General features: G+C 48.5%; 3 protein-coding genes across 10 annotated transcripts in view; 2 read left to right on the top strand and 1 right to left on the bottom strand.

Moving 5' to 3' along the window:
* plch2b (phospholipase C, eta 2b) overlaps positions 1-4,581 on the top strand; it is a 29,991-nt gene extending 25,410 nt beyond the window's left edge. Inside the window, exons 20-22 of the mRNA XM_042090218.1 lie at positions 262-490; positions 1,497-3,470; positions 3,603-4,581. Of these exons, the coding sequence (XP_041946152.1) occupies positions 262-490; positions 1,497-3,470; positions 3,603-3,628 (2,229 nt within the window). The 3' untranslated portion in view covers positions 3,629-4,581. The remainder of the gene's footprint in view (positions 1-261; positions 491-1,496; positions 3,471-3,602) is intronic.
* A 1,157-nt stretch (positions 4,582-5,738) lies between these two features.
* Positions 5,739-16,707, bottom strand: si:dkey-183j2.10 (probable glutamate receptor). 2 transcript variants are annotated; one of them, XM_042088744.1, is made up of 11 exons: positions 16,581-16,707; positions 16,496-16,517; positions 15,461-15,603; positions 12,835-12,866; positions 12,530-12,709; positions 10,588-10,814; positions 9,874-9,971; positions 8,810-9,027; positions 7,570-7,789; positions 7,007-7,251; positions 5,739-5,904 (listed from the first exon to the last, which is right to left on the bottom strand). In XM_042088744.1, exons 3-11 carry the CDS (start codon positions 15,528-15,530, stop codon positions 5,806-5,808), a joined length of 1,389 nt encoding a protein of 462 aa, XP_041944678.1. In that variant the 5' UTR covers positions 15,531-15,603; positions 16,496-16,517; positions 16,581-16,707; the 3' UTR covers positions 5,739-5,805. The 2 variants fall into 2 exon arrangements, with proteins under 2 accessions (XP_041944678.1, XP_041944677.1); XM_042088743.1 differs by having other exon boundaries at positions 15,461-15,641; positions 16,496-16,660.
* Positions 16,708-22,839: 6,132 nt separating this feature from the next.
* brpf3a (bromodomain and PHD finger containing, 3a) overlaps positions 22,840-26,112 on the top strand; it is a 24,317-nt gene continuing 21,044 nt past the window's right edge. For 6 of the 7 annotated variants that reach the window (XR_006031127.1, XR_006031130.1, XR_006031128.1 and 3 more), the window contains exons 1-2: positions 22,840-23,535; positions 24,407-25,971. Coding sequence is in view for 3 of the 7 variants with exons in the window: in XM_042088723.1 (XP_041944657.1) it covers positions 24,428-25,971 (1,544 nt within the window). In the remaining 4 variants the exon portion in view is untranslated. Of the gene's footprint in view, positions 23,536-24,360; positions 25,972-26,112 lie in introns of all 7 variants that reach the window. The other variant, XM_042088720.1, reaches the window with a different exon arrangement.

The raw sequence follows: 26,112 nt of genomic DNA, 5'->3' as shown, positions 1-26,112 counted from the left end.
ACCCTAAGGTAACGCTGTAGCAAAGTAGTGCTAACGATAACCCTAAGGTAATGCTGTAGCAAAGTAGTGCTAACGATAACCCTAAGGTAATGCTGTAGCAAAGTAGTGCTAACGCTAACCCTAAGGGAACGCTGTAGCAAAGTAGCAAGACCTAAAGCAAAATAGTGCTGTAACAATATTAGCATGTAGCCTTAGCATTAACATGACAGTGCTGAAATCCTATTGAAATGATGATGTGAGCTGTATTTGCCTGTGATGCAGAGCAAGAGCAACGCCGTGAAGAAATTTCTGCACAAGGCATCTCATGCCCCAGGCAACATGGGCAAGGGGAAGAAGGTGTTGTCGGAGACGTCCCTCTCCAAGCCCTTCTCGGACGATGACGTGAGCTCCCAGGGCAGCCGAGGGCCGACCCTCTCCCGGGGACCGCAGAGCGAGCCCCCACGCCGTGCGCAGAGGGTCTACTTCCAGGAGCCGCTCGAGAGGCACAGGGGTGCGTACGGAACACCAATCAGCTGTCTCAACCAGGGCTGCACATTTACATGCTGTCAGGAAGTGTATCATTTTGTAACTAAGAATATGTTTCTGGGCATGGTGGAGCAGTGGCGACGACACCATCATTTTGTAAATAAGAATATGTTTCTGGGCATGGTGGAGCAGTGGCGACGACACCATCATTTTGTAAATAAGAATATGTTTCTGGCCATGGTGGAGCAGTGGCAACGACACTAACTGACAGTCAGTCGATTTGGGTTCGATTCCCGCTGTAGTTTTGTGTTGCCAGTAGTTATTCTGCCTGCTTTGGACACAGTTGACCCATTTCCACTATAGGAACTCAAGAGGGTGAGAGGGAGAGAGGTGGCCCTGCTGAGAGTGAGGAGGGTCTGCTGAGGGTTAGGGTTAGGTCTGCTGAGGGTTAGGGTTAGGTCTGCTGAGAGTGAGGGTCTGCTCAGGGGGTTAGGTCTGCTGAGAGGGTTAGGTCTGCTGAGGGGGTTAGGCTTAGGGTTAGGTCTGCTGAGGGTTAGGGTTAGGTCTGCTGAGGGTTAGGGTTAGGTCTAATGAGAGGGTTAGAGTTAGGGTTAGGTCTGCTGAGAGTGAGGGTCTGCTGAGGGGGTTAGGTCTGCTGAGAGGGTTAGGTCTGCTGAGGGGGTTACTGTAGGTCTGCTGAGGGGGTTAGGTCTGCTGAGGGGGTTACTGTAGGTCTGCTGAGGGGGTTAGGGTTAGGTCTGCTGAGGGGGTTACTGTAGGTCTGCTGAGGGGGTTAGGTCTGCTGAGGGGGTTACTGTAGGTCTGCTGAGGGGGTTAGGGTTAGGTCTGCTGAGGGGGTTACTGTAGGTCTGCTGAGGGGGTTAGGTCTGCTGAGGGTTAGGGTTAGGTCTGCTGAGGGGGTTACTGTAGGTCTGCTGAGGGGGTTAGGTCTGCTGAGGGGGTTACTGTAGGTCTGCTGAGGGGGTTACTGTAGGTCTGCTGAGAGTGAGCTTTTGTGTTGTGGTCCTCAGGTCCCCGGAGCCGCATGTCGTCCGAGGCGAGCTCTATCGATATCACCTACGGCTACATCAACTGGGGCAGCGAGGACACGTCCGAACCAGAGGTCCAGACGCCGCCCTTCAGGATCCGTCGCCAGTCCCTCAGCAAGCAGGAGAGCACGTCCTCTGAGCGCTCGGATGGTTCTCCGCAGGTCATAGTGGAGGGTGCTGTTCTAGAAAAGGAACCTCCGCCAAAACCTAGTCGGGATCCTGCATTCTTACAGTCATCAGAACTACAGATGGACACCAAGCTTGAGATACCGGTGCCCATTCTACCAACACCACAGAACAAGTGGAACCTAATGGTTCCTCATCCACTAGAAGTTCCCCCACGGTTCCGACGGCAGTTGGCAGTATTGGAACCAATAGACCAGGAACCAGAACCCAATGCAGAAAACATAATTTCAGAACCTTCCCATCTTCTGAAGCCATCAGAACCTGATGTAGAGACCAGAGATTTGTTTGACCAGCCACCAGAACCCAGGACTGAGAACAGATCTTTACAACAAATAGATGAAAACAGAGGACTCAAACCAGACACTAGAGTATTAGAACCAAAAGGCCAACCTGTAGAAACTAGAACACTGCAACCAATAGATGAGCTATCAGAAACAGGAGCTAGGTCTTTAGAACCAACAGGCCAACCTCTGGATAACAGACATTTGCAACCAAAAGATGAGCTATCAGAACACAAACCAGAAACTGCTTTAGAACCTCCCGAGATGCTAGCTGTAGAACCTATAGACCAACTCCCAGAAAGCAGAACTTTAGAACCGGTAAAGCCACCGTTAGAACCCAAACCTGTTAGCCTACCACTAGCACCAAAACCTTTAGAACCTGTAAACCAAGTACTAGAACCTAAGGCTGTAGAACAACTAAACCAACCGCCAGAACCCAATCTGGTGGCCCGGGCATTAGAACAGATTGATCAGGAAGCCCCACTCCTTGCTGAGACAGCTGTGAAGCCTGTAGACCAGCGACCAGAACCCAGTCAGGCCCGGGTGCTGGACCCTCTGGATCTGCCCTGGCAGAACCAGCCAAGCCGGGAAGAGGAGGCTGCACTTCCCCCGCCTCTACAACCCCAACCTGCAGTGGTTCCTCAGGTTCCCCTGGTTCCTGCAGGTGCTCCTTGGGTTCCCCTGGATCCTGCAGTGAGTCCACAGGTTCCTGCAGTGGCTCCTTGGATTCCCCAGGTTCCTGCCCTGGTTCCCCAGGTTCCCCTGGCTCCTGCAGTGAGTCCACAGGTTCCTGTAGTGGTTCCCCTGGCTCCTGCAGTGGTTCCTCAGGTTCCCCAGGTTCCTACCCTGGTTCCCCAGGTTCCCATGGTTCCTGCAGTGGTTCCCCAGGTTCCCATGGTTCCTGCAGTGGTTCCTCAGGTTCCTGCAGTGGTTCCCCAGGTTCCTGTCGCCCCTGTGAGGCAGGTGACATACAGTGACCAGAGCACACAGACGGACCCCATCGACATTCCCGCCATGATGCTCTACAACTCCCCCGAGCTCATGAGCAGGAACCGCATGCACCTGCCCCCCATCCCGCCCAGCCCGGTGCCCGTCAGGAGGGCAGTGGCCCGCAAACCGCCCCCCACTCCCCCCACCCCCTCCTTCACGGAGAGGCGGTCCAAAAGTGTCCCACGGCGACCCCCCCAACCACCCGCTACCCCACGACCCCCCTCCCGCCCCTCGCTGCAGTGGCAGCACTCCCTCCCGGAGCAGCGCATTGGCTACTGCTCCCCGCGCTCGCCTGGCACCGGTCTCAACAGCGCCGCCCTGCTGGGCGACAACGACTCCAGCAGCGGGGGCAGCCTGGACAGCGTGGACCTGAGCAGCCTGCCCTCCAAGGTGCCCGTGGGGCAGCCGCCACAGGTGGGCACGCTGCAGAGGGAGATGGACGCCCTGTTCCAGCAGAAGATCAGGGAGCTACGCTGCACCTCCCCACTGCTGTTCCGCGGTAAGAGAGGCAGTGTGTGTGTGTGTGTGTGTTATGTCATATGTGTGTGGTGGCAGGGCAGCGTGTGTGTGTTATGTCTGCTTTATGCCTGTGCTGGGGGTTAATGATGTGTGTGTGTCTCCCTTCTCACAGATGACTCTGATGACGATGAGAAGTAGCTGGACATATGGAAGCATTGGAACACCACCAGTAGCTGGACATATGGAAGCATTGGAACACCACCAGTGTGATATGGGTCCAGCAGCAGTTTGAGCCAAAGACCAAAATCCATCAGTATTCTTTTACCCCTCCTCAGGGTAAATACCCCGACCACCTCTCATGCCCCTACCCAGGGCAAGAGCCCCCTGGCTACGTCCCTCAGCCTTACCTCCCCATCACACACTCACCCCCCTGTGACAGGAGGTGTACACTGGACCTATGAGCGCTCCTTAAGACCTCAACACTGGACCTATGACAGGAGGAGCGCTCCTTAACACGGGACCTAAACCTGAATCTGTACATTTTATGAATATTTTGTATATTTCTGTATATGTTTGAAAGTTCTCAAATTATAAATCCTCCCCCAGAGATGGTGTGAGTTTCTATTGTTGAGAGCAGGACGTCTAAAACGCCATCACAGTCAATGGCGAATGTCTGTTCCATCATGATTCACATGAATTCATGATTCATGTGAACCGTGCTGACGTCATGACTCATGTGAATCATATGTGTTGGTGTCGAGACCTGTGTGAGTCGTATGTGATGACCTCATGACCTGTGTGAGTCGTATGTGATGACCTCATGACCTGTGTGAGTCGTATGTGATGACCTCATGACCTGTGTGTATGACCTCATGACCTGTGTGAGTCGTATGTGATGACCTCATGACCTGTGTGAGTCGTATGTGATGACCTCATGACCTGTGTGAGTGGTATGTGATGACCTCATGACCTGTGTGAGTGGTATGCTGTAGGTTGCCCTGCTGAGTGTTTAGAGAATGGAAGTGACGATAGAGTAGTCAAACCAGCACACGGTTGTTAGTAATAGACTATTTTTATTGATCAACTGTTACACGTGCCAGAGCCACTCTCTTTTCAGCAGAATCTGATTGGCTAAGAGGAGATCTGTCAGCAGTGTGATTGGCTAAGGGCAGATCTGTCAGCAGTGTGATTGGCTAAGAGGAGATCTGTCAGCAGTGTGATTGGCTAAGGGGAGATCTGTCAGCAGTGTGATTGGCTAAGGGGAGATCTGTCAGCAGTGTGATTGGCTAAGGGGAGATTCCTCTACACAGAGCCCATGCGTGAGCAGCAGATTCAGTGTGTGTGAGAGCAGAAAGCCAACTGTACAGAATAACAAATAAAGATTTAAACACTTACACACTCCACTGAGGATTCTGCTATGTGTATGGCTGCTATGAGGTGTGTGTTCTGCTGTGTGTGTGGCTGCTATGAGGTGTGTGTTCTGCTGTGTGTGTGGCTGCTATGAGGTGTGTGTTTATACAGACAGAGTCACGCTCTACAATCACATCTCTGCATTCTTCACAACACCTAACAACATCTTCAGTCATCAGTCAAATGCCTACTGCAACAAGGGACAATGCAACACAAATATATAACAGTCTATGATATATGGGAGATATTATTATGCATTTCTATTTACATAACTCAAAATAAATGAATAACCTAGATTGGTTAAGCCAGTACAATCCGATATGATCACACTTAAGAGTGGATCTTAAATGCAGTTTTAGTAACAGTGCGTTTCAGTGACTAGTGATGAACATTATCAAATTAATGATCACACACACACACACAGACACGCCACACACACACACACACACACAATAACATGGAGCCCCAAACACTTCGCCAGGATCCTCTCCCGAGGTGATGCGTGTGTGAGTGTGTTCTTCCCCAGGATCCTCTCCCGAGGTGATGCGTGTGTGAGTGTGTTCTTCCACCGTGGCGTGTGTGTTTTCAGGCTTTGCTCTTCTCTGGTGTGTGTGTGGCATGTCTGTGTGTGTGTGTGTGACGTGTCTGTGTGTGTGTGTGTGTGTGTGTGTGTGTGTGTGTGTGTGTGTGTGTGTGTGGCGTGTTTGTGTGTGTGTGTGTGTGTGTGTGTGTGTGGTGTGGCTTGTGTGTTTTCAGGCTTTGCTCTTCTCTGGTGTGTGTGTGGCGTGTCTGTGTGTGTGTGTGTGACGTGTCTGTGTGTGTGTGTGTGTGTGTGTGGCGTGTCTGTGTGTGTGTGTGTGTGTGTGTGGTGTGGCTTGTGTGTTTTCAGGCTTTGCTCTTCTCTGGTGTGTGTGTGGCGTGTCTGTGTGTGTGTGTGTGTGTGTGGTGGTGTGGCGTGTGTGTTTTCAGGCTTTGCTCTTCTCTGCGATCTCCTCTTGGCTGCTCACACCCCCGCCTCTTAAACGCTGGCTCAGCTCCTGAGACAGCACTGTGCAGCAGGACTTCTGAGGACGACACACACACAGCCTGTTACACACTGAGTGTGTGTGTGTGTGTGATAATACTGTAAAAAACACTTCTGTGGAGGACACACACACACAGCCTGTTACACAATGAGTGTGTGTGTGTGTGATAATACTGTATAAAGGGCTCAACATGTTTCTGCGTCAACTCCACGGCGTAGCTACGCCGGCACTCCTACGGCATCGTGACCCTTTTATGATTCTGCGTCGGGTTGCTTTGCATCGTGGTGCATTTCACCGCCATAACGCTCGGTGTCGCCTGTGTCTGCATCACTCACCACGGAAACCACAGACTGTATGACCGAAACGCTACTCAGAACAGCAAACCCCATAGACTGTCGTGCCAAAATATTAATCTTATTTGTTTGGCCTTTTCTTGCTTAGATTTTGTACAAAGTATCGAGAAATAGACACAGTAAACCAGCAAATAAGTCTGAGGTTATTTGCGAGGTGTCTGCCAGCCAGTTTAAGTTATGTTAGCAGGCAAACTTTAGCACAACTGGCCACAAAGTAGTGCTTGCTGGCGAAGTGCTCATTTCAAAACATTACTGACATGTAAACACATAACCCCGTCATTGTAACCAAAATATGTCTGAGTTTATTTGCAAAGCTTATGTCAGTGAGCTAGCATGTTGCTAATCCCCACAGTAGGCTGCTTAAAACACGGCTCTGACACCGACTATCAACACACAGGAGGAGTTGACCAATCACAGTCCTTGCAGTCTGCACGTCGAGCTACGGCGGAGGGGTCGGAGACGCAGAGGGGTCTGTGTGTGTGTGTGTGTGTGTGTGTGTGTGTGTGTGTGTGTGTGAGGAGGTTCGCGACGACGCAGAGGGGTCTCTGTGTGTGTGTGTGTGTGTGTGTGTGTGTGTGTGTGTGTGTGTGAGGAGGTTCGCGACGACGCAGAGGGCTCTGTGGGGGTACGCCGTGGATTCGACGCAGAAGCATAAAATAGGTTTAACAGGACTTCTGTGGAGGACACACACACAGCCTGTTACACAATGAATGTTTGTGTGTGTGTGTGAGTTCTGTGTGTAGGTGTGTGAGTTTGTGAGCATGTGTGTGTGTGTGTGTGTGTGTTACCCTCTGCTCCTGTGCTCGGTGGCGGGATCGTGCGGTGAGCTCCAGCAGGGCGATGAGCAGTGCGACCCCGAGGCCAACCGCGAGCAGCAGGAAGATGCCGCGCAGGCCGTGACCTTTGACCCCTGACCCTCGACCTCCGCTGGCCATGCAGCTGCTGGCCCACCACTTGCTGCGCAGGTAGGCCAGCTCACCTGCCTCACTCAGCTGCAGCACAGCGATGCTCAAGTTCTTCAGCATGGGAGAGCCTGCACACACACACACACACACACACACACACACACACACACAGAACTCACACACACAGACAGACAACACAGACACAGACAACACACACACACACACACACACAAACACACACACACACCATATATAGATGTATATATACAACACACCAAATACATGTATCATACAGACAGAACACAGACAGTGTCATCTCCTCCATCTCTCTCCTCCTCTCTGTGCCCCATTACCTTTGAAATGATGCTAGTGGAGTACCCCCCCTCCACCCTGCCACTACCTAGAGGAGTACCCACCTCCTCCCTGCCATTACCCCCTGTGGTTACCTAGCGGTGTGACGATACTGTAGCCCCTCATCCCGATGACCTCATGCGCTCGGACGAGCTCGCAGTAGCGTGCCACGGCCAGGTCCAGCGACACCGACTCCCCGATGAAGGCGTAGTTCCCGTCCTTGGCCCTCTGGACACCTTCGTCCATCGACGACACAAAGCTCTTCCTCCTCTCCATGTGCTCATAGATCCGCCGGTATGCAGGGTTGTTGGAGTTCTGCAGACACACACACACACACACACACACACACACACACACACACACACACACACACACACAGCAGGTAACACACTCGCATGTGAAGATCTAATTTATAACACACTCACCTGAAGATATTATGCAGATCTGATTGAAATAAAACATGTTTAAGACCTCTCATGCCTGATTGAAATAAAACATGTTTAAGACCTCTCATGCCTGATTGAAATAAAACACATTTAAGACGTCTCATGCCTGATTGAAATAAAACATGTTTAAGACCTCTCATGCCTGATTGAAATAAAACACATTTAAGACGTCTCATGCATGATTAAAATAAAACACGTTTCAGACCTCTCATGCCTGATTGAAATAAAATATGTTTAAGACCTCTCATGCCTGATTGAAATAAAACACGTTTAAGACGTCTCATGCCTGATTTCCTCTCTTTGAAAGTACGCTCCACCGTTTATACCCCACCTAGGGAGGTCCCTCGTGCTACGTGTTTATAACACACGTTTATAACACACGCGTTTATAACACACATTTATAACACACATTTATAACACACGCGTTTATAACACACGTTTACTGTATAACACACGCGTTTATAACCCACGTTTAATTGCCCCCCGGAAATAAATAAAGTGATTTAAATAAATAAATAAACAAATAAATAATACAAGCGTTAACCCACACTAGGGAGGTCCAACATGTTAACCTCTCCTACGTGTTTATAACACACATTTATAACACGCGCGTTTATAACACACGTTTATAACACATGCGTTTATAACACACATTTATAACACATGTGTTTATAACCCACATAGGGAGATTCAAGTTGAAACTCTGTGAAGCGCTTTGCGAAATATATATGTTTTGGCATTTGGTTTATTATATAAATAGAACTGAACTGATCTGAGAGAGGAGGCAGCAGGTGATTGATGTAGATAAACAGTGTTTCAGTGGAACATTAACAGAGGTGTTATGGTGGTGTGATGGATCCGGAATGTTCCGGAAATGGGTGTGGCTGACCTTGAAGAAGGCAAGTGTGGAGGATCCGGACAGCGTGCCGTACTCGATGATGTCCTGATTGGCCAAGTCCTCGAAGCCCTTGATCATCAGGTGGGCGGAGTCGGGCGGCTGGGAGGAGCTAAGGTTGGCAAAGTAGCAGGAGAGCAACACCAGCGCGAACAGCCACCAGGTGCAGCTGATAACCCTCGCCGACACCGCCCGGGGGTGCGGCCCTGCACCTGCAGCACGAGGAGGAGGAGGACACCACTGGTCATGGTTTGGGTCATTACACTACCTCTAAGGTGGAAGGCAGAGAGAAAGGTTAGCGGAGCTAAAGCACTGACGTTATTGAAACTAGCACAAGCTAGTCTTATGTTGATATGTAGCCTAGGCCTAGCCTAATGACTAATTAGTGGGCCACTCAGGCTGATAAATGGTTTGTGGAACTCGTTGGAACTGTCTATATGTAAGCATATACGCCTACTTTAATCGTTATCGTACATTCAAAGTGCCTGTTTTTTTCAATTATTTAATTACCTGTGTTATTAAGTTGACATTGTCTGTAGGTTAGGCCATTTTTAAATTTATACAGGCAACTATTGGAGTGCTATGATATCCAGATATGTCCTTGCATAATGCTTCAAATTTCCATCCACCCACAAAGCTGTTTTTATACTGCACGGTTGCATATCTAGTTCCTTACACATTTATTGAAAGTGCCTGGTTTGTGGTTGATTGGCTTGTTGTATTGCATTAGCACTATATATTTTGTTTGTGCTATTGATGTGTGTGCATGTTTGGGGGCGGGGAGGGGGGGGAGGGGGTGTTGGGAGGGGGGGGCTGGTGCCGTCAGAATTTTCCCGGTGGATTTTAGTGCCCCACTCCGCCCCTGTGTGTGTGTGTGTGTGTGTGTAAGTGTGTGTGTGTGTGTGTGTGTGTGTGTTTAAGTGTGTGTGTGTGTGTGTGTGTGTGTGTGTAAGTGTGTGTGTGTGTGTGTGTGCGCGTGTGAGTGTGTATGTGTATGTGTGTAAGTGTGTGTGTGTGTGTATGTGTGTATGTGTGTAAGTGTGTGTGTGTGTGTCCACCTTGCAGACTGAGTGCTCCCGCGGCGTACCACAGGCTGTGCAGCAGTGTGAAGTGATTCTCCTCTGCCTCTGGGTGGCGCCACTCGCGCGGGCTCAGCCTATCAAGACAGAGGACAAGATACCATGAGCAACCCACTCGCGTGGGCTCAGCCTATCAGGACAGAGGACAAGATACCATGAGCAACCCACTCGCGTGGGCTCAGCCTATCAGGACAGAGGACAAGATAGCACTGACTTAACCACAGTGTACATAGAGGACATGTGCACTGATACAGTTACCCTTCTGTTAGATCCCTGTTCTGTTAGAACCTAATGTCTGTGTATTAGAACCCTGTGTCTGACTGTTAGAACCATGTGTCTGTGTGCTAGAACCCTGTTTGTTAGAGCCCTGTGTGCCTCTGTGTTAGAACCCTGTCTCTGTATTAGAACCCTGTGTCTGTGTTAGAACCCTTTGTCTGTGTGTTAGAACCTTGTCTCTGTGTTAGAACCCCTTTGTCTGTGTGTTAGAACCATGTCTCTGTGTTAGAACCCTGTGTCTGTATTAGAACCCTGTCTCTGTGTTAGAACCCTGTGTATGTATTAGAACCCTGTCTCTGTGTTAGAACCCTGTGTCTGTGTGTTAGAACCTTGTCTCTGTGTTAGAACCCCGTGTGTGCCCCTGAGTCACTACTGCAGATGGCCAGCAGAGGTCCCTCCTGAGCCCCTGGCCCTCACCTGCACACCACGCAGAAGCAGCCGGCGGTCAGCAGGTATGCGATGAGCACGCCCACCCAGGTCTCTGTGGAGAAAGGCGACAGGAAGTGGAAGAGCCCGGCCTCCTCGGACACGATGTCTTTGCGGAGCAGGATGCTGATGCCGGTCTGCATGAAGGGCTTGGTCATTCCCACCACTCGCTCACGCGCCGCCGTCAGGGTCAGGGGAGCCACGGCCAAATCTGCCTCCTGGAGGGGGGATACACACACATATACAACACACACACACACACACACACATATACAACATACACACACACACACACACACACACACACATACACACACACACACACACACATATACAACACACACACACACACACACACACACACACACACACACATATACAACACACACACACACACACACACACACATATACAACACACACACACACACACACATATACAACACACACACACACACACACTCACACATATACATATACAACACACACGCACACACACACATACAACACACACACACACACACACACACACACACACACACACACACAGAGCAGTCAGGGATAGTATGGTTAAAGTCCACCCAATGAGAGTTAAGATTATCAAAAACACAAATATAGGTCACACACACACACACACACACACACACACACATACACACACTCACACACACACATCACACTATTTATCTCCTGTAGGACACACACAAGCATAAATGGAGATGTCCATGGTCAACGGTCATGGCAAAGTTCCTGCAGAAGGTACTCACACACTAATCTACTCACACCTCCTCAGATAACACACACACACACACTCTCTTACACACACATACACACACACACACACACACACACACACACACACACACACTCACACACACACTCTTACACACACTAGGGCTGGGACGGTATGGATGTTTTCTTACCGCGGTCGGTAAACAAGAAATTACCTCGGTTTTGCGGTATACCCCCCCCCCCCCAAAAAAAAAGATTATGGATTATGAATTTTGTGCCGCCATCAGCCATCACAGCCAATTAAACTTTAGGCAGCTGCAGCAACTTCAAATGTTTCAGACATGAAAGAAATAAGCAGTTTATCAACAAGGCTATCATGATTTAGGAACTGTTACAGTCATGACGCTTATGCTAATGTTACAACGGTAGGCTACCGCACATTTTAATGGCTGCGTCAGGTTGTAACAAAGGTAGGTCCGAGGCTAGCCTAGACCTACATGTCGCTGTTAAGTTAAATTCTTAACAAACTAGAACATATTTTGTAATTCTTTCATGAACTAAACATGTATGACTCCTTTCTGGCCAAATTTCACAGCTTTCACGTTTAATAGCTTTATGTAAATCGAGTTTAAAATGGAGAGAATAGAAAAGTGTTACGATTGTGCCAGTTCTCCCCTACTCTCGCATAGTAAACAAATGAAATGTTGGAACATCGCGCTCCCCAACACAAACGCGAAAGGTCGGATTTGCTTCATTTTTTTGATGATACGTTTTGAAGTTTTGTTGTAAAAACGGAGGGTTAGCCTACTTAACGTAACTGTGGTTCTCTGAGTATCAATGTCATAAGATGGTTCATCACATTACACATCAGTACAGGTACACATGTGCAGGCCAATTATAGTGGGATTCAACTTCATGTAGCCTAGGATAGCCACCTGCAGACGTCTAAGCTGACTGCGTAACTGAGATTCTGCTACGTTTTCAAACCAGAATTGTGCATATGTCATGGTTGAAAACGTCGAAGTCAAATCATCCAACGGTGACGAGCTCAGACCCGCGGTAGAGGTCACGTGACCGCGGTGTTGCGGTAATGCGGTTACCGTCCCAGCCCTAGACACACACACACACACACACACACACACACACACACACACACACTCTTACACACACACACACACACACACAAACACACACACACTCACCCCTCTTATGACCTCCCCAATCATGCCGTTCCAGTTGCCGCTATCGTCGACGCGTCCGTACGAGCCGTCCTTCACCAGGTGCACCTTGTACCTGAAGCCCAGCTTCTTGGCCAGCTCGGACAGCAGGTCCATGCAGTAGCCCTCCAGCTGGGAGCCCTTGGCCATGGTGTACGGGTCTTGCTACAGAGGACACACACACATACACCCGCACACACACACACACACACACATTGTTTCATTAAATAAGAAGAGGATGTTTATAGAGCTCTGCATGATTCTTACATTAAGTGAGAAGAGGGACTAACCTTTATAGTGGTGACTAAAAGTTCTTTATTTCCTGAAAAACAAGGGGTCAGAGGAAAGAGAGGTCAGCAGAGAAACTTCCTGAAATCTCACAGTGAAACAGAATAAATGTGGTTCCCACTGCGGGACAGTTAAATAGACACTGAAGTCATGTTTTGGCCGTGTCACTGAAACCCACAGGGTGTCCACAGGGTGTCCACAGGAACAAAGACAGGGTTGCAGGAAAAGGCTTGCGAGGGAATCTGAAGAGGATTGTTGGGCAGTTGCTCTAGACAGGACGCTTATAAAGTTCCTATTCATGCACTACTGAAGACCTGCTGAGGGTTTTGGCCAGTGAGTGTGTGGGGGGGGGAGAAAGAGAGTGTGTGTGTGTGTGAATGTGTGTATGTGAGTGAATGTGTGTGTTTGTGTGAGTGTGTATGTGTGTGTGTGTAAGAAGAGGCCTTTGGCACGGGGTGTGTGTCTCTCCCTGGGACTCTGCCTCAGTCCTGCTGAGACTGTCCACTCTTCCCAGCCTCAGCGTCCGTCCCCATCTGACCTAACCTCTCCTCCTCCTCTTCCTCCTCCTCCTCTCTCTCCTGCTAATCCTCCTCCTCCTCCTCTTCCTCCTCCTTCTTCAGCAGATAACCGGAGGTGAGGGGCCCAGTGATGCCCAGTGATGCCCAGTGATGCCCCTTAGCCGCTGAAGGCTTTTCCGGCCCCCAATAGGCTCTTGGCGACGTTCCCAGCTCTTCAAAAGTGCCCTTGAGGAACAGGATTTATTTGCAGCTCTGCCTGAAGCCCGTCAGCACGTCCGCCTGCCACGGAGTCAAAGCGGCCGCAGCAAGGGGCCCTGGGGCCAGACCGAGAGCGCCGACAGCCGGACTGAGCTCGGCCCTCGGGGGTCGCGGGGGTCGCGCGGAGATCACGCTGACACCGGCCGCTCCTCCTTTTCTTCCAGATGACAGACGCTGCCTGCTCCTCACTGCCCCGCCACGTCTTGGCGGCCGGGCGCCGTCTGCGGAACAGTGGCCGCTTGTCCGAGGCGCTGAATTGATTTATAAGCCGTACTGTGCGTGGCTGGCCTGGGCTCAGCTGGCGAGGGGTGGCACGGCCAAACAGGATGCAGCGCGCGTCTTTGATGCTGTGCCCAGCTGACACTCTCCCATTTATGCCACGTCAAGCCTGTGAGAGTCGGCGTGGTCCAGCTGAGAGGACCAGAGAGAAGCCGGCTTGGCACAGCGACGCACACGGACACAGGCACGCCGTGCTAGGCCTGGCACAGGGACGAGAGCCCAGGCGCCGCGCCACAGACTGGCACGCCATCACAACGCCACAGACTGGCACGGCATCACAACGGCCGCTTGCACAGCACTAGGGCAGGGCAGAGTGTTTCGTTCTGAGCGTCAGCTTCTGTTTTCAGCAGCTCCCTAAAACCAGTCCAGTACTCAGTCACTTGGCCATGGTGGCTTACAGCTCTGGAGACGCACATCACATGCAGCTGATGGAGAGATGCCACTTTACGAAACAGGCCAGTAGCCACTTTGCTCAGGGCACCAGGTTCCCATTCAGAAATAAGAAATGTGAACAAAGAGAGAAGAGAACAACAGCTGAAGGAACCACTGATGGCAGATAATGCACCACACCACACTACAGTCGATTATTATTATTATTACTATAGTATTGAGATAAGCTCCAATCCACCAAACTACAGTCTATTTACATTTCTATTCATCTATTTACATGACCAAACAGCAGTAAGACTCTGGCTACTCGTATAAAACAGACGGCTCCAATTTAAACGCTTGCAAGGTGCAAAGTCAGTGAGTGAACAGAGGAAACTAGAGCCTAGAGAAACTAGAGAATTTTAGATAAATAGATTTTGCACAGTAATTAAAATATCTTTATTTAGACTTTAGACTTTGCACTTTGCACAGTAATTAAAATATCTTTATTTAGACTTTAGACTTTCACAGTAATTAAAATATCTTTATTTAGACTTTGCACTTTAGACTTTATATTGCACTTTGCACTTTGCAGTCATGTGGATTAAGGCCCTTAGAGTGCAACTCCAGAAGCAAAGAATGCACCCTGCACTGCACCCTGTAAACTGTGTCTACTTGCCTCGCTCGTGTTTGTGTGTGTGTGTGTGTGTGTGTGTGTGTGTGTGCCTCTCTCATGTGTGTGGAGGGTGCAGTGTGTGTGTGTGTGTATGTGTGTGTGTGTGTGTGTTTCATGATTGTGTGTGTGGAGGGTGCAGTGTGTGTGTGTCTGTGTGTGTGTGTGTGTGTGTGTGCGTGTGTGTGTGTGTGTGTGTGTGTGTGTGTGTTACATGCTTGTGTGTGTGAAGGGTGCAGTGTGTGTATGTGTGTGTGTGTGTGTGTTTCATGTGTGTGTGTGTGTGTGTGTGTGTGTGTGTGGAGGGTGCAGTGTGTGTGTGTGTGTGTGTGGAGGGTGCAGTGTGTGTGTGTGTGTGTGTGTGTGTGTGTGTGTGGAGGGTGCAGTGTGTGTGTGTGTGTGTGTGTGTGTGGAGGGTGCAGTGTGTGTGTGTGTGTGTGTGTGTGTGGAGGGTGCAGTGTGTGTGTGTGTGTGTGGAGGGTGCAGTGTGTGTGTGTGTGTGTGTGTGTGGAGGGTGCAGTGTGTGTGTACCTGCCACGCTGAGGTCTGACAGCATCAGTAGCAGCGCGGCGTATGAGATGAAGAGTAGAAACGCTCTCATGGTGCTCTTCTCGTCTCGTCTCGTCTCGTCTCGTCTCGTCTCTTCTCGTCTCTTCTCGTCTAGCCTGCCCCTCCTTCCAAAACAATCGGTGTGTGGCTCAACAGACAGCTCCTGCACAAGTGTGTGTGTGTCAACAGACAGCTCCTGCACAAGTGTGTGTGTGTGTGTGTGTGTGTCTGCTCCCGCAGACGTGTGTTTCAGACTGTTCATACAGAAACGTGAGTATCAGCAGACACAGATTTGGCTAAATGTCCTAAATTTCTAGTCTCAGTTAATCCTAAGATCCTGTTCAATTAAAATGTCTGTACACTCAAATAAAGAGACCACATTCCTACCACAAATAAAGAGAATACATTCCTACTCGATGATGGAATAACGATATAGCTTACATATATAGCATTACCCCATATATATATATAGCATTACCCCATAGATATATAGAATTACCCCATAGATATATATATAGCATTACCCCATAGATATATATAGCATTACCCCATAGATATATATAGCATTACCCCATAGATATATGAAGCATTACCCCATAGATATATGAAACCCTTCTAAACACACACAACACAGGTAAGCAATAAAACACAGTTGATAACCCAAACATAATATATATAAATATATATATATGTGTGTATATATATATATATATATATATATATATATATATATATATATATATATATATATATATGCTTTAGAGTTTAAATGTTATTAGTGTTAAATGTTTGCCTACGTCTTAGCTAATATAAAACTAGATAATCAGCACTGATAAAAACAAAACAAAAAAATCACCAAAACAACCCGCCACACACTTTATACACACTTCCCACACACTTCCCTCCTCTACCTCCTTGAATGTTATTCCTCATTGTGTAGGTGGCTTTGGATAAAATAAATGAATACATTCATAAATTTAAATGTAAAATGTAAAATGTGCTGGTGACTGCTGGTACCTTGAGGCTGGTGCTGCTGCTGGGCTGGTTCTAGGCAGCTGGGCTCGGGTGAGAGTGCTGCTGCTGGGCTGGTTCTAGGCAGCTGGGCTGGTTCTAGGCAGCTGGGCTCGGGTGAGAGTGCTGCTGCGACGCCGTCTGAGGAGACTGTGGTCAGGAAACAGGCGTGCAGTGCTGGTCACTACCCACAGAGCCAATGAGTGAGTCTGGGTGTGTGTGTGTGTGTGGGAGCCAATGAGTGAGTCTGGGTGTGTGTGTGTGTGTGTGTGTGTGTGTGTGTGTGTATGTGTGTGTGTGTGTGTGTGTGTGTGTGTGTGTGTAAGCCAATGAGTGAGTCTGGGGGTGGGGGCCAGGGGGCCCTCTCTGGGGTACACCCCTATCAGAGGCCATGGACACGTTCAAAACCCAAACACCTACAATAGACCGTGAGCCAGGGCCTCAAAATTTGGAAACCGTTACCGAAAAAGTGGCAAAGGCTACCATACCTTTTCTGAAAGCCTGGAATCTCAGCTTTTCAATGATGTATGATGGCCATCTGACAAGAGTAGTTGTTTTGAGTTATCACACAAAATGTAAACTAAGGTTGAAAAAATAATGTGTATAAATCAAGCAGAACACTGACATAGCTGAAAATCTATATTGGACATATTGGAATATTTTATATTAAATGAGCTTTCATTTAAAACATTTTGTAAACACTTTGGATAAGTACAGCCAACCCTGGAGCTCTTTAAACTTTTAATCACACACATTTTCCTGCCATTTCCGCCTAAGTCATCTTTTGTCTTTTAATCCTGTGGCACCAGGGAGCATCGGAGAAACACAATCCAAACACTGAAATACTGGCATGACCCTAAGGATTCTGAAAAATGTATCATTTACCCATATTATCTAATTTGGAGAGGGTGATTTTCAGTCTTATATCAGACATGGCGTTTGAGAAAATAATGCGTATAAACTAAGCAGAACACTGATAGCTGAAAATCTAAAAACGGTATAACAAATAACAAATGAGACATGGATTCCTATGTTTTAAGGTGTGGTAAACCCAATTATGACATTGCTATTACTGTAAAAGGTCAAGGTCATGACCTTTAGGCATGGTCAATGACATTTTATGACATTTTCACACAGATTGCATCATTCAAGGCCAGGGACAATATTGACAGGGTGGAAGAGACACTGACAGGCCGTGGAGCATCCCATAGGGTCAAATGCAGCAGTGCAGCCTCGGATGTTCGGTCCTGAACTGCCTAGACCAGCGTGTGATGTGCCCAAGAGCAAACAGAAAACTGTCTCTGTATCTTTGCCAGCTCTGCCAGTGTATGCTGTGGGAACTAGGTGTGGTCCTCCAACTAGATCCTATGTTGAGGTCAAGACAGATATCTGTGCTGATGCTTTGAAGAGGAACTTCTTATGGTTGCTATGCAGACTGCACTCTGCCACAAATGAAAGCGTCCCTAGCGGGACAGGTTACAACATCAGCATCAAAGTCTGTGGATGTTATTCCCAGTGTTGTCAGCTATCTGCCAACCATCAATGCCCCGGCCACCCAGATGGCAACTGTTCATGAGATTCTCCTTCAAAGTAAAAAAAAATCATAACTTTATTACACATCAGCAACATGTCAGTTGCCTTTGATCAGGCTCTCTACTGTAAAGTTACAGACATTCTGTGGGCACATAGAGACAGGTTTCCCAACATTGTGCTAAGACTTGGATTCTTTCACACCATCTGTATGTTCTTGGGTGTGATTGGGAAGCGCTTCCGGCCTAAGGAACATATGCATTGAATCTGGAGCTGTGGCTGAGGGATCCGTCAGTGGTGTTATGGATGGCCATAAGTACAAAATAATGTATTAAGCCCTCCTGAGGCTAGTCTGGAATTAGTTTCCCCAGTGGCTCACAGAGAACCATCCTGATGCCCACGATCTCCTAGATATCCTGCCTCTAGACTTGAGTGTCTTTTCTGAGGTTATATCATCAACCACTGTAGAAGAATCACTTGACCGTACAGTCTTTCAGAAAGGTCGATCAGTACGTCTGTTAATTCCTGCAGCATCTCAGGTCTCAGCAAGGTCCACTGGCCAGCTTCTGGATGTCATATATTGACATGGTGGAGGTTGTACGAAACCTTGTGAGGGCATCACGTGAAGGAAACTGGGCATTGCACATGGCTAGCATTCGATCAATCATCCCCTGGACCATTGTCTATGATAAGCCATGGCCAACTGGTTAGCGCTTCGGACTTGTAACCGGAGGGTTGCCGGTTCGAACCCCGACCAGTAGGCACGGCTGAAGTGCCCTTGAGCAAGGCATCTAACCCCTCACTGCTCCCCGAGTGCTGCTGTTGTTGCAGGCAGCTCACTGCGCCGGGATTAGTGTGTGCTTCACCTCACTGTGTGTTCACTGTGTGCCGAGTGTGTTTCACTAATTCACATATTGGGATAAATGCAGAGACCAAATTTCCCTCACGGGATCAAAAGAGTATATGTACTTATACTTAATCTGAATTATGCAAGGTCACTCACTGCTTACTACTCAGAGATGAGCCATATTGAACATGAGAAACCAGATCTGTACATGTTTCTCTGTAAAGGTGGCTTTTCGGCCCAGCTGAGTGCAACAAACACATTTGGCAGGGTTCCGATTGACCAGACCCTAGAGGAAACTGTCAATCGGGACACTCAGACAGCTGGAGGCACAAAAGGGTTCAGCTTGAACCCAGCAGCTGTCTCAAGATATTACCTTCCTGCCGAGTACAAAAGCACTTACCTGTCTATATTGAAAAGCTCCAGAGTCAGGCACAGAGGTAAGACAGCTCACTGCAGGGCACAGAGTTCAGCAATGGAAGAAATTCCTACAAAGCAACAACAACACAACAAATCTTGCTACCTTCTTGCTCAAAGAGTGGAGCAAAGAACAGTCTAGAACAAGACTCTGTGAAAAGGTTCTGTACACTACAACCAAAGATCAGTGTTACAAGCTGACCCAACAGGGAGTGCACAAGGTATCAGACCTGTCGTCCACTCAGGAAGAGGCTGACACCCGTATGCTACTCCAGCATACGGGTGCCATGCTTCAAGGACTAGTCACAAATCTGTCATCCTTGTGTCTGATGACACTGATGTCTTGGATAAGCCTGGCTACCAGTGACGCACTCACATGTGACCTGTTCCTGAAGACAGGGACAAGGAATCGCACCAGTTACATAAACATCTCACAACTCGCTCGTGGTCTGGGTTCACAGTTGTGTCAGGCTTTGCCTAGTTTACACGCATACACAGGCTGCGACACTGTAAGTGCATTTGCAGATTGTGGTAAAGTGTCAGCCCTAAAACTTCTTTAGAAGAATGAAAACTTCTGTGAGACCTTTCAGAGGGTTGGGTCAGACTGGACAATGACACCTGAGTTGTATGCAGCCTTACAGGAGTTAATGTACAGCTCCATGTCCAGAATCACCAACATCAATGAAATGAGGAATGCGCTTTTTTGTGCAAAGAAAGGCATAGAATCCTGGCAGTTACCTCCATGCTCAGATTCTCTCAGGAAGCACTGTCTCAGAGCTAACTATCAAGGTGCTATCTGGAGAAGATGCCTTGAGAACAACCCTGAAGTTCCTTCCCCAGTTGAGCATGGGTGGTCTAGAGTGGACCAAGATGGTGACTTGCAGCTCTCCATAGACTGGTTCAATGTCTCCATTGGTCCACAAGCAGTACTTGAGTTTCTGTCCTGCTCATGCAAGAGGGACTGTGGGCTAGTCCACACGTACCAAACCAATCTTTTTTTCTCTCCGTCTTCCCTGGAACCCTATCAAGAATATTTGCGTCTAAACGGATCCATCTCAACACGACTCAAAACGTTACTTCATATCCCAGGCCTATAGGTGGCACTGTTTCTGTTACAGAAATTGACCAAAGCTTGCACGCTGTAGGCTATACAAACAGACAGAATAGGCTACGACGAAAATGACTAGTGCAAGGAAACCAGAATTGTTTGTGTGGACTATAGTGAACTGTCAACTGTAGTCAATTGTAAAACTAATAAACTTCATTTTTACGGTTTGTGAAGGGTGCAGTCCCGTCCTTTATTTGGCTAACGCAGGTACAAATAATCTCCTTTACTTTCTTTGGTTGTAGGATAGTCCGCGATTCACATTAGTCACCGCAAGTGCATAGGCTACTAAACACTAGGCCTACCCAAGTTCTAGGCTATTCCATCGCCACATTTATAATATTGCTATAATAGACTACTTCGTTAGTAACAGTCGATACTTTTGCCTGCATCAAATCGCGCATTTGCATTTAGTGCGCATCTACCATTGGCTTAACATGAGTTCTAAACATCTTTGTATGCTCATATCTGACTTCACTAGACTATGAATGCATTTATTTATGTTGTAAGACATGTAAAATAAATGAATGACACCAGCACTAGGCACAAATTAATTTAAACTTACCCTGCACTTCCCTAATAACTTCTGACTAATTCTCTCGCTTCACTGACAGTAGCTAGAATGCATCAAGAAAACACAGGGAAAACACTGTTCAGTCCACCAAGTCATGAGCTACTGGCGCTGCACAGCACCAGTTGTGATATTTATCCTACTGACTGTAATCGTAGGTAATGTCATGTATGAAAACTAGTATTGTTAGGCAATACTATAAGTGTCCAGGGCAAGGGCAAGTGTCCAGGGCAAGGGCAAGTGTCAAGGGCAAGTGTCCAGGGCAAGGGCAAGTGTCCAGGGCAAGTGTCCAGGGCAGCTGTGGTGTGGCGATGACATCATTAATACGCAAGTATGCAGTTTCGCCGTCCAAACAAACTCGCAAGGCCTACGGTATCAGATTTTTCCACCCTGGGACCAGGTTTAAAAAAAGTGCGGTTTCGGGCAGTGCTTTGACAGGATTCGTTTGGACGATCGGCCAAGACGATGCAAAACTTGTGCGTTTAACCCAAAAAGCGTGTGTGGACGGGGCCTGTGTCACTCCATCATGTCAGTGTGTTGCCAACAACTTGGCCTGCACTAACCTATTTCATGCAAGACAGTGCAAAAACCAGAAGGATGACTTTGCTGATGAGAAACAATCCTATTCCTCTGATGAGGATTCCGACGAAGAGTTTGATTAGTGTCGTGGCCTTGAATGATGCAATCTGTGCGAAAATGTCATAAAATGTCATTGACCATGCCTAAAGGTCATGACCTTGACCATTTACAGTAATGGCAATGTCATTATTGGGTTTACCATACCTTAAAACATAGGAATCCATGTCTCATTTGTTATTTGTTATACCGTTTTTAGATTTTCAGCTATGTCAGTGTTCTGCTTAATTTATACGCATTATTTTCTCAAACGCCATGCCTGATATAAGACTGAAAATCACCCCCTCCAAATCAGATAATATGGGTAAATGATACATTTCCTGAATCCTTAGGGTCATGCCAGTATTTCAGTGTTTGGATTTTGTTTCTCTGATGCTCCCTGGTACCACAGGATTAAAAGACAAAAGATGACTTAGGCGGAAATGGCAGGAAAATGTGTGTGATTAAAAGTTTAAAGAGCTCCAGGGTTGGCTGTACTTATCCACATAACAAAATAAAATATTCCAATATGTCCAATATAGATTTTCAGCTATGTCAGTGTACTGCTTGATTTATACGCATTATTTTCTCAACCTTAGTTTACATTATGTGTGATAACTCAAAACAGCTACTCTTGTCAGATGGCCATCATACATCATTGAAAAGCTGAGATTCCAGGCTTTCAGAAAAGGTATGGTAGCCTTTGCCACTTTTTCGGTAACAAACCAACCCCTCTGGCTCACGGACTACAAGTCCAACATTAATATGAAGCATTAATTAATATAAATACATACATACATTAATATGAAGCCTTAATTAATATAAATACATACATACATTAACATAAAGCATTAATTAATATAAATACATACATACATTAATATCAAGCATTAATGAATATACATACATTAATATAAAGCATTAATTAATATAAATACATACATACATTAATATCAAGCATTAATTAATATAAATACATACATACATTAATATCAAGCAAACCTTCATCAGGGGTTCATAAGGAGGGCAGCACATTTCAGATTGGGATAACTAGTAATTGTGTTTAGACTTCATACCATCAAATAGACTAATAAAATAGATTGAATGAATAGAAAAGCCTTGTAAAACCTTGCACATTCTTCATGCTTCGGTAGAAAGCATTATATTATATAGGCCTAAGCATTATATATATTTCCTCTCCCCTAAGCATTATATATATTTCCTCTCCCCTAAGCATTATATATGTTTAATCTCCCCCGAGGATTAAATGTTTCCTCTCCCCCGAGTTCATTCAGCTGTCTTCTACTGACATTTGCAGGAGAATCAACCTTGATATAGGACATAAAGGTTATTTGTTATTGAGTCGGTTTGGGACCATAGACCACATATCTTTCCTAATGCAAGTGCGTTAATGGTAGCGCTGTTAGGGATGAGGTTTTTGGAAGGCTGAGGCGTTTCATATTAAGCAGGAAAACGAGGCATAAAGGGCTGCACTCTCTTATCGCTGAATTGCAAATACAAGGGCGCGCAAATGAGGAAGAGATTCCAGAGTTGCTTTTCTATTCGTCAGCCAATCGGGAGCAAGGCTGAAAGAATCGCTGGCCTTCTGACACCTCATTTCAACCAATCAAATAGCTATGCGCGTTCCGTACGCGGTAAATGTAAGCTACCAGGGGCCGAGAGTTCGTTTTTTCAAAAGGGGCGTATTTTTCAAGCCATTTTAATTGGAACCCAACATCCTGGTTCGAGCGACTGCAGGACGCAACAGTAAAATATTACACTGTGAAATATAGACGCAGTGTCACACTAAATAAAAGCTAAATTACAGATGTGCAATTCAAGCTGGAACGGACCGTTTGTTGGAAGTCATATCAATGGAGGACTAACGTAACGTCGCTGGCTGCAGACTCGGACGCTGTCACTCTGGATATGACCGGCTTTCACGGTCGAACATAGTTGCGCGGGTGAGTGTCCTCAGTTACCCTCTCAATTGCCATCTCTACATAATCACAGGACCCACAGTTCAAAATACAGGGCAACTAAGATGTGTGCTAGCCAGGTGCATAGCTCGTCTCGTCGGAGCGCCCATGACAGACAGTCTGGTGAGGGAAGAGCATAGCGCTCGATGCAGCCTGGTTAGGTCGTCGCTGCTGTTGCTTTGGAGGAAACCTTTACAACAAAATAACATTCGTGCAAGAGTGAGGTGTGCTGCATATGATATGACCCCATTAATGTCACTGAAATTCTTCGTGACGTTTTTTGAGAGGCAGATAATACAAATAAAACGATAATTCAACACTGAGAAATACAAGTGCACGGCTAAAATGGCTGACGGCTAGCTTCTTGGTTTGGTATTTAGCGCCCCGCAACCCAACTATGCCAGCTGTAAGAGGAAGAGAGCCTTCTCCTGGGCGCTGATTGGACAGCGTCAAGCATATGCATTTCTTTCTAACGGTGATTGGTCCACGAAGGACTCTGTTTAGGATACAAAGTTGGAGGTTCTCACAAGTATCGCAACATATAAACCCATGTTATTGACCAGTTTACATGTGCATACATCATCCCAATTAACGTTAAATATATTTGAGCGATTATCCTGTTATAGATGCGGATTGTTCTTTGATTGTTCTCGTTGTTACATAACCGGCCTTCAGTGTTCATCTCTGCTGTGTACTTCAATATAAACACACGTTGGCGAACGTCATATGTTTGTAAACTTTGCGGAACCTGCGCATATGATGCTTGGTTTGATTCCCGCTGTCCACAAATCAGTCTCTCTTCACCCACAGCCAATCACACTTCACCACAAGCGTCTGCTCTCTCTTGTGATTCTAGGAGACGAGGGAGCGAATACCGATGCGGAAGATCCGAAGGAGAGGCGGGCCGGCCGGTAGTGGCGGCTTCGGCAGGGGTCGGGGGCGAGGCCGAGGGAGGGGGGGCCACCACTCTTACGATGACCCCAACCTGCAGCTGCGCCCCCACTCCCCGTGCCGCCTGAACCTGTCGGTTACCCGGGAGACGCTGACGTACGCGCAGGCGCAGAAGATGGTAGAGGTGGAGCTGGACGGGCGTCTCCACCGCATCAACATCTCCGACCCGCTGAGCGTCATCACCGAGGACGAGATGACCGCGCAGGACCTGGCCGAGTGCAACAGCAACAAGGAGAACAGCGAGCAGACGCCCGCGCACACACACACGCACACACACGCGGCTAGCCGCGCGAGGCCGGGACGCAAGGGCCGTCGGAGGGAGGGCAAGCAGACCGCGGCCGCCTCCTCCGCCCACACGTCCACCTCCAGCAGGGGCATGAAGAAAGGCTCGGACGGCAGCACCAATCGCACGCCGCCACACGCCCCTCTGCCCCGCCCCACCTTCTGCACGCTGGAGGCGTTCCTCCCCGAGGAGGCGGAGCCTCTGCCCGTGGCGTACTACCGCTACATGGAGCGCTCGGGCGAGGACTCAGACACGCGCGCCGAGTACGACATGGACGAGGAGGACATGGCCTGGCTGGAGATGGTCAACCAGAAGCGCGTGTCGGATGGCGTGGCGTCGGTTTCGCCGGACACCTTCGAGCTGCTGATCGACCGGCTGGAGCACGAGTCCGTGGTGGAGTCTCGGAGCCAGGCGCTGGCCCAGAGCGCGGTGGACGACGAGGACGCCTACTGCACCGTGTGCCTGGACGACGAGTGCCTCAACAGCAACGTGATCCTGTTCTGCGACATGTGCAACCTGGCCGTGCATCAGGAGTGCTATGGGGTTCCGTACGTGCCCGAGGGCCAGTGGCTGTGCCGGCGCTGCCTGCAGTCGCCCTCGCGGCCCGTCGACTGCGTGCTCTGCCCCAACCGCGGCGGCGCCTTCAAGCAGACCAGCGACGGACGCTGGGCGCACGTCATCTGCGCCATCTGGATCCCAGAGGTCTGCTTCGCCAACACGGTGTTCCTGGAGCCCGTGGAGGGCACGGACAACATCCCTGCCGCCCGCTGGAAGCTCACCTGCTACCTGTGCAAGCAGAAGGGCCGCGGGGCGTCCATCCAGTGCCACAAGGCCAACTGCTACCGGGCGTTCCACGTGACCTGCGCGCAGGGCGCCGGGCTCTACATGAAGATCGACCCGGTGCGCGAGAACGCCTCCAACGGAACCACCTTCTCCGTGAAGAAGACGGCGTTCTGCGAGACGCACTCGCCCCCCCCCGGGGAGGACGATGGGGAGGACGAGGGCAAGATGGGGGGGCTGGGGGGCAGCAGGGGTCACCGGGGGCAGAGGGCGTACACTCTTGCCCCAGCAGCGCCGCAGACCCAGCGCGGGGGCAAGAAGGGGCAGAAGCAGAAGGGCAGGCGGAGCTCGGAGGGCAGGAGAGCCGCTGTACCTGTGCTGCTCGTACCTCAGATCCCCTCATACAGGTGAGCACACACACACACACATATATACACACACACACACACACACATACTCACACACACACATGCATACACACACACATATATACACACACAACACACACACACATACTCACACACATGCATACACACACACACACACAC

The sequence above is a fragment of the Alosa sapidissima genome, chromosome 4, assembly GCF_018492685.1.
Source record: "Alosa sapidissima isolate fAloSap1 chromosome 4, fAloSap1.pri, whole genome shotgun sequence".
NCBI classification, from domain to species: domain Eukaryota; kingdom Metazoa; phylum Chordata; class Actinopteri; order Clupeiformes; family Clupeidae; genus Alosa; species Alosa sapidissima.
This window is presented reverse-complemented; position numbering and strand designations above follow the sequence as displayed.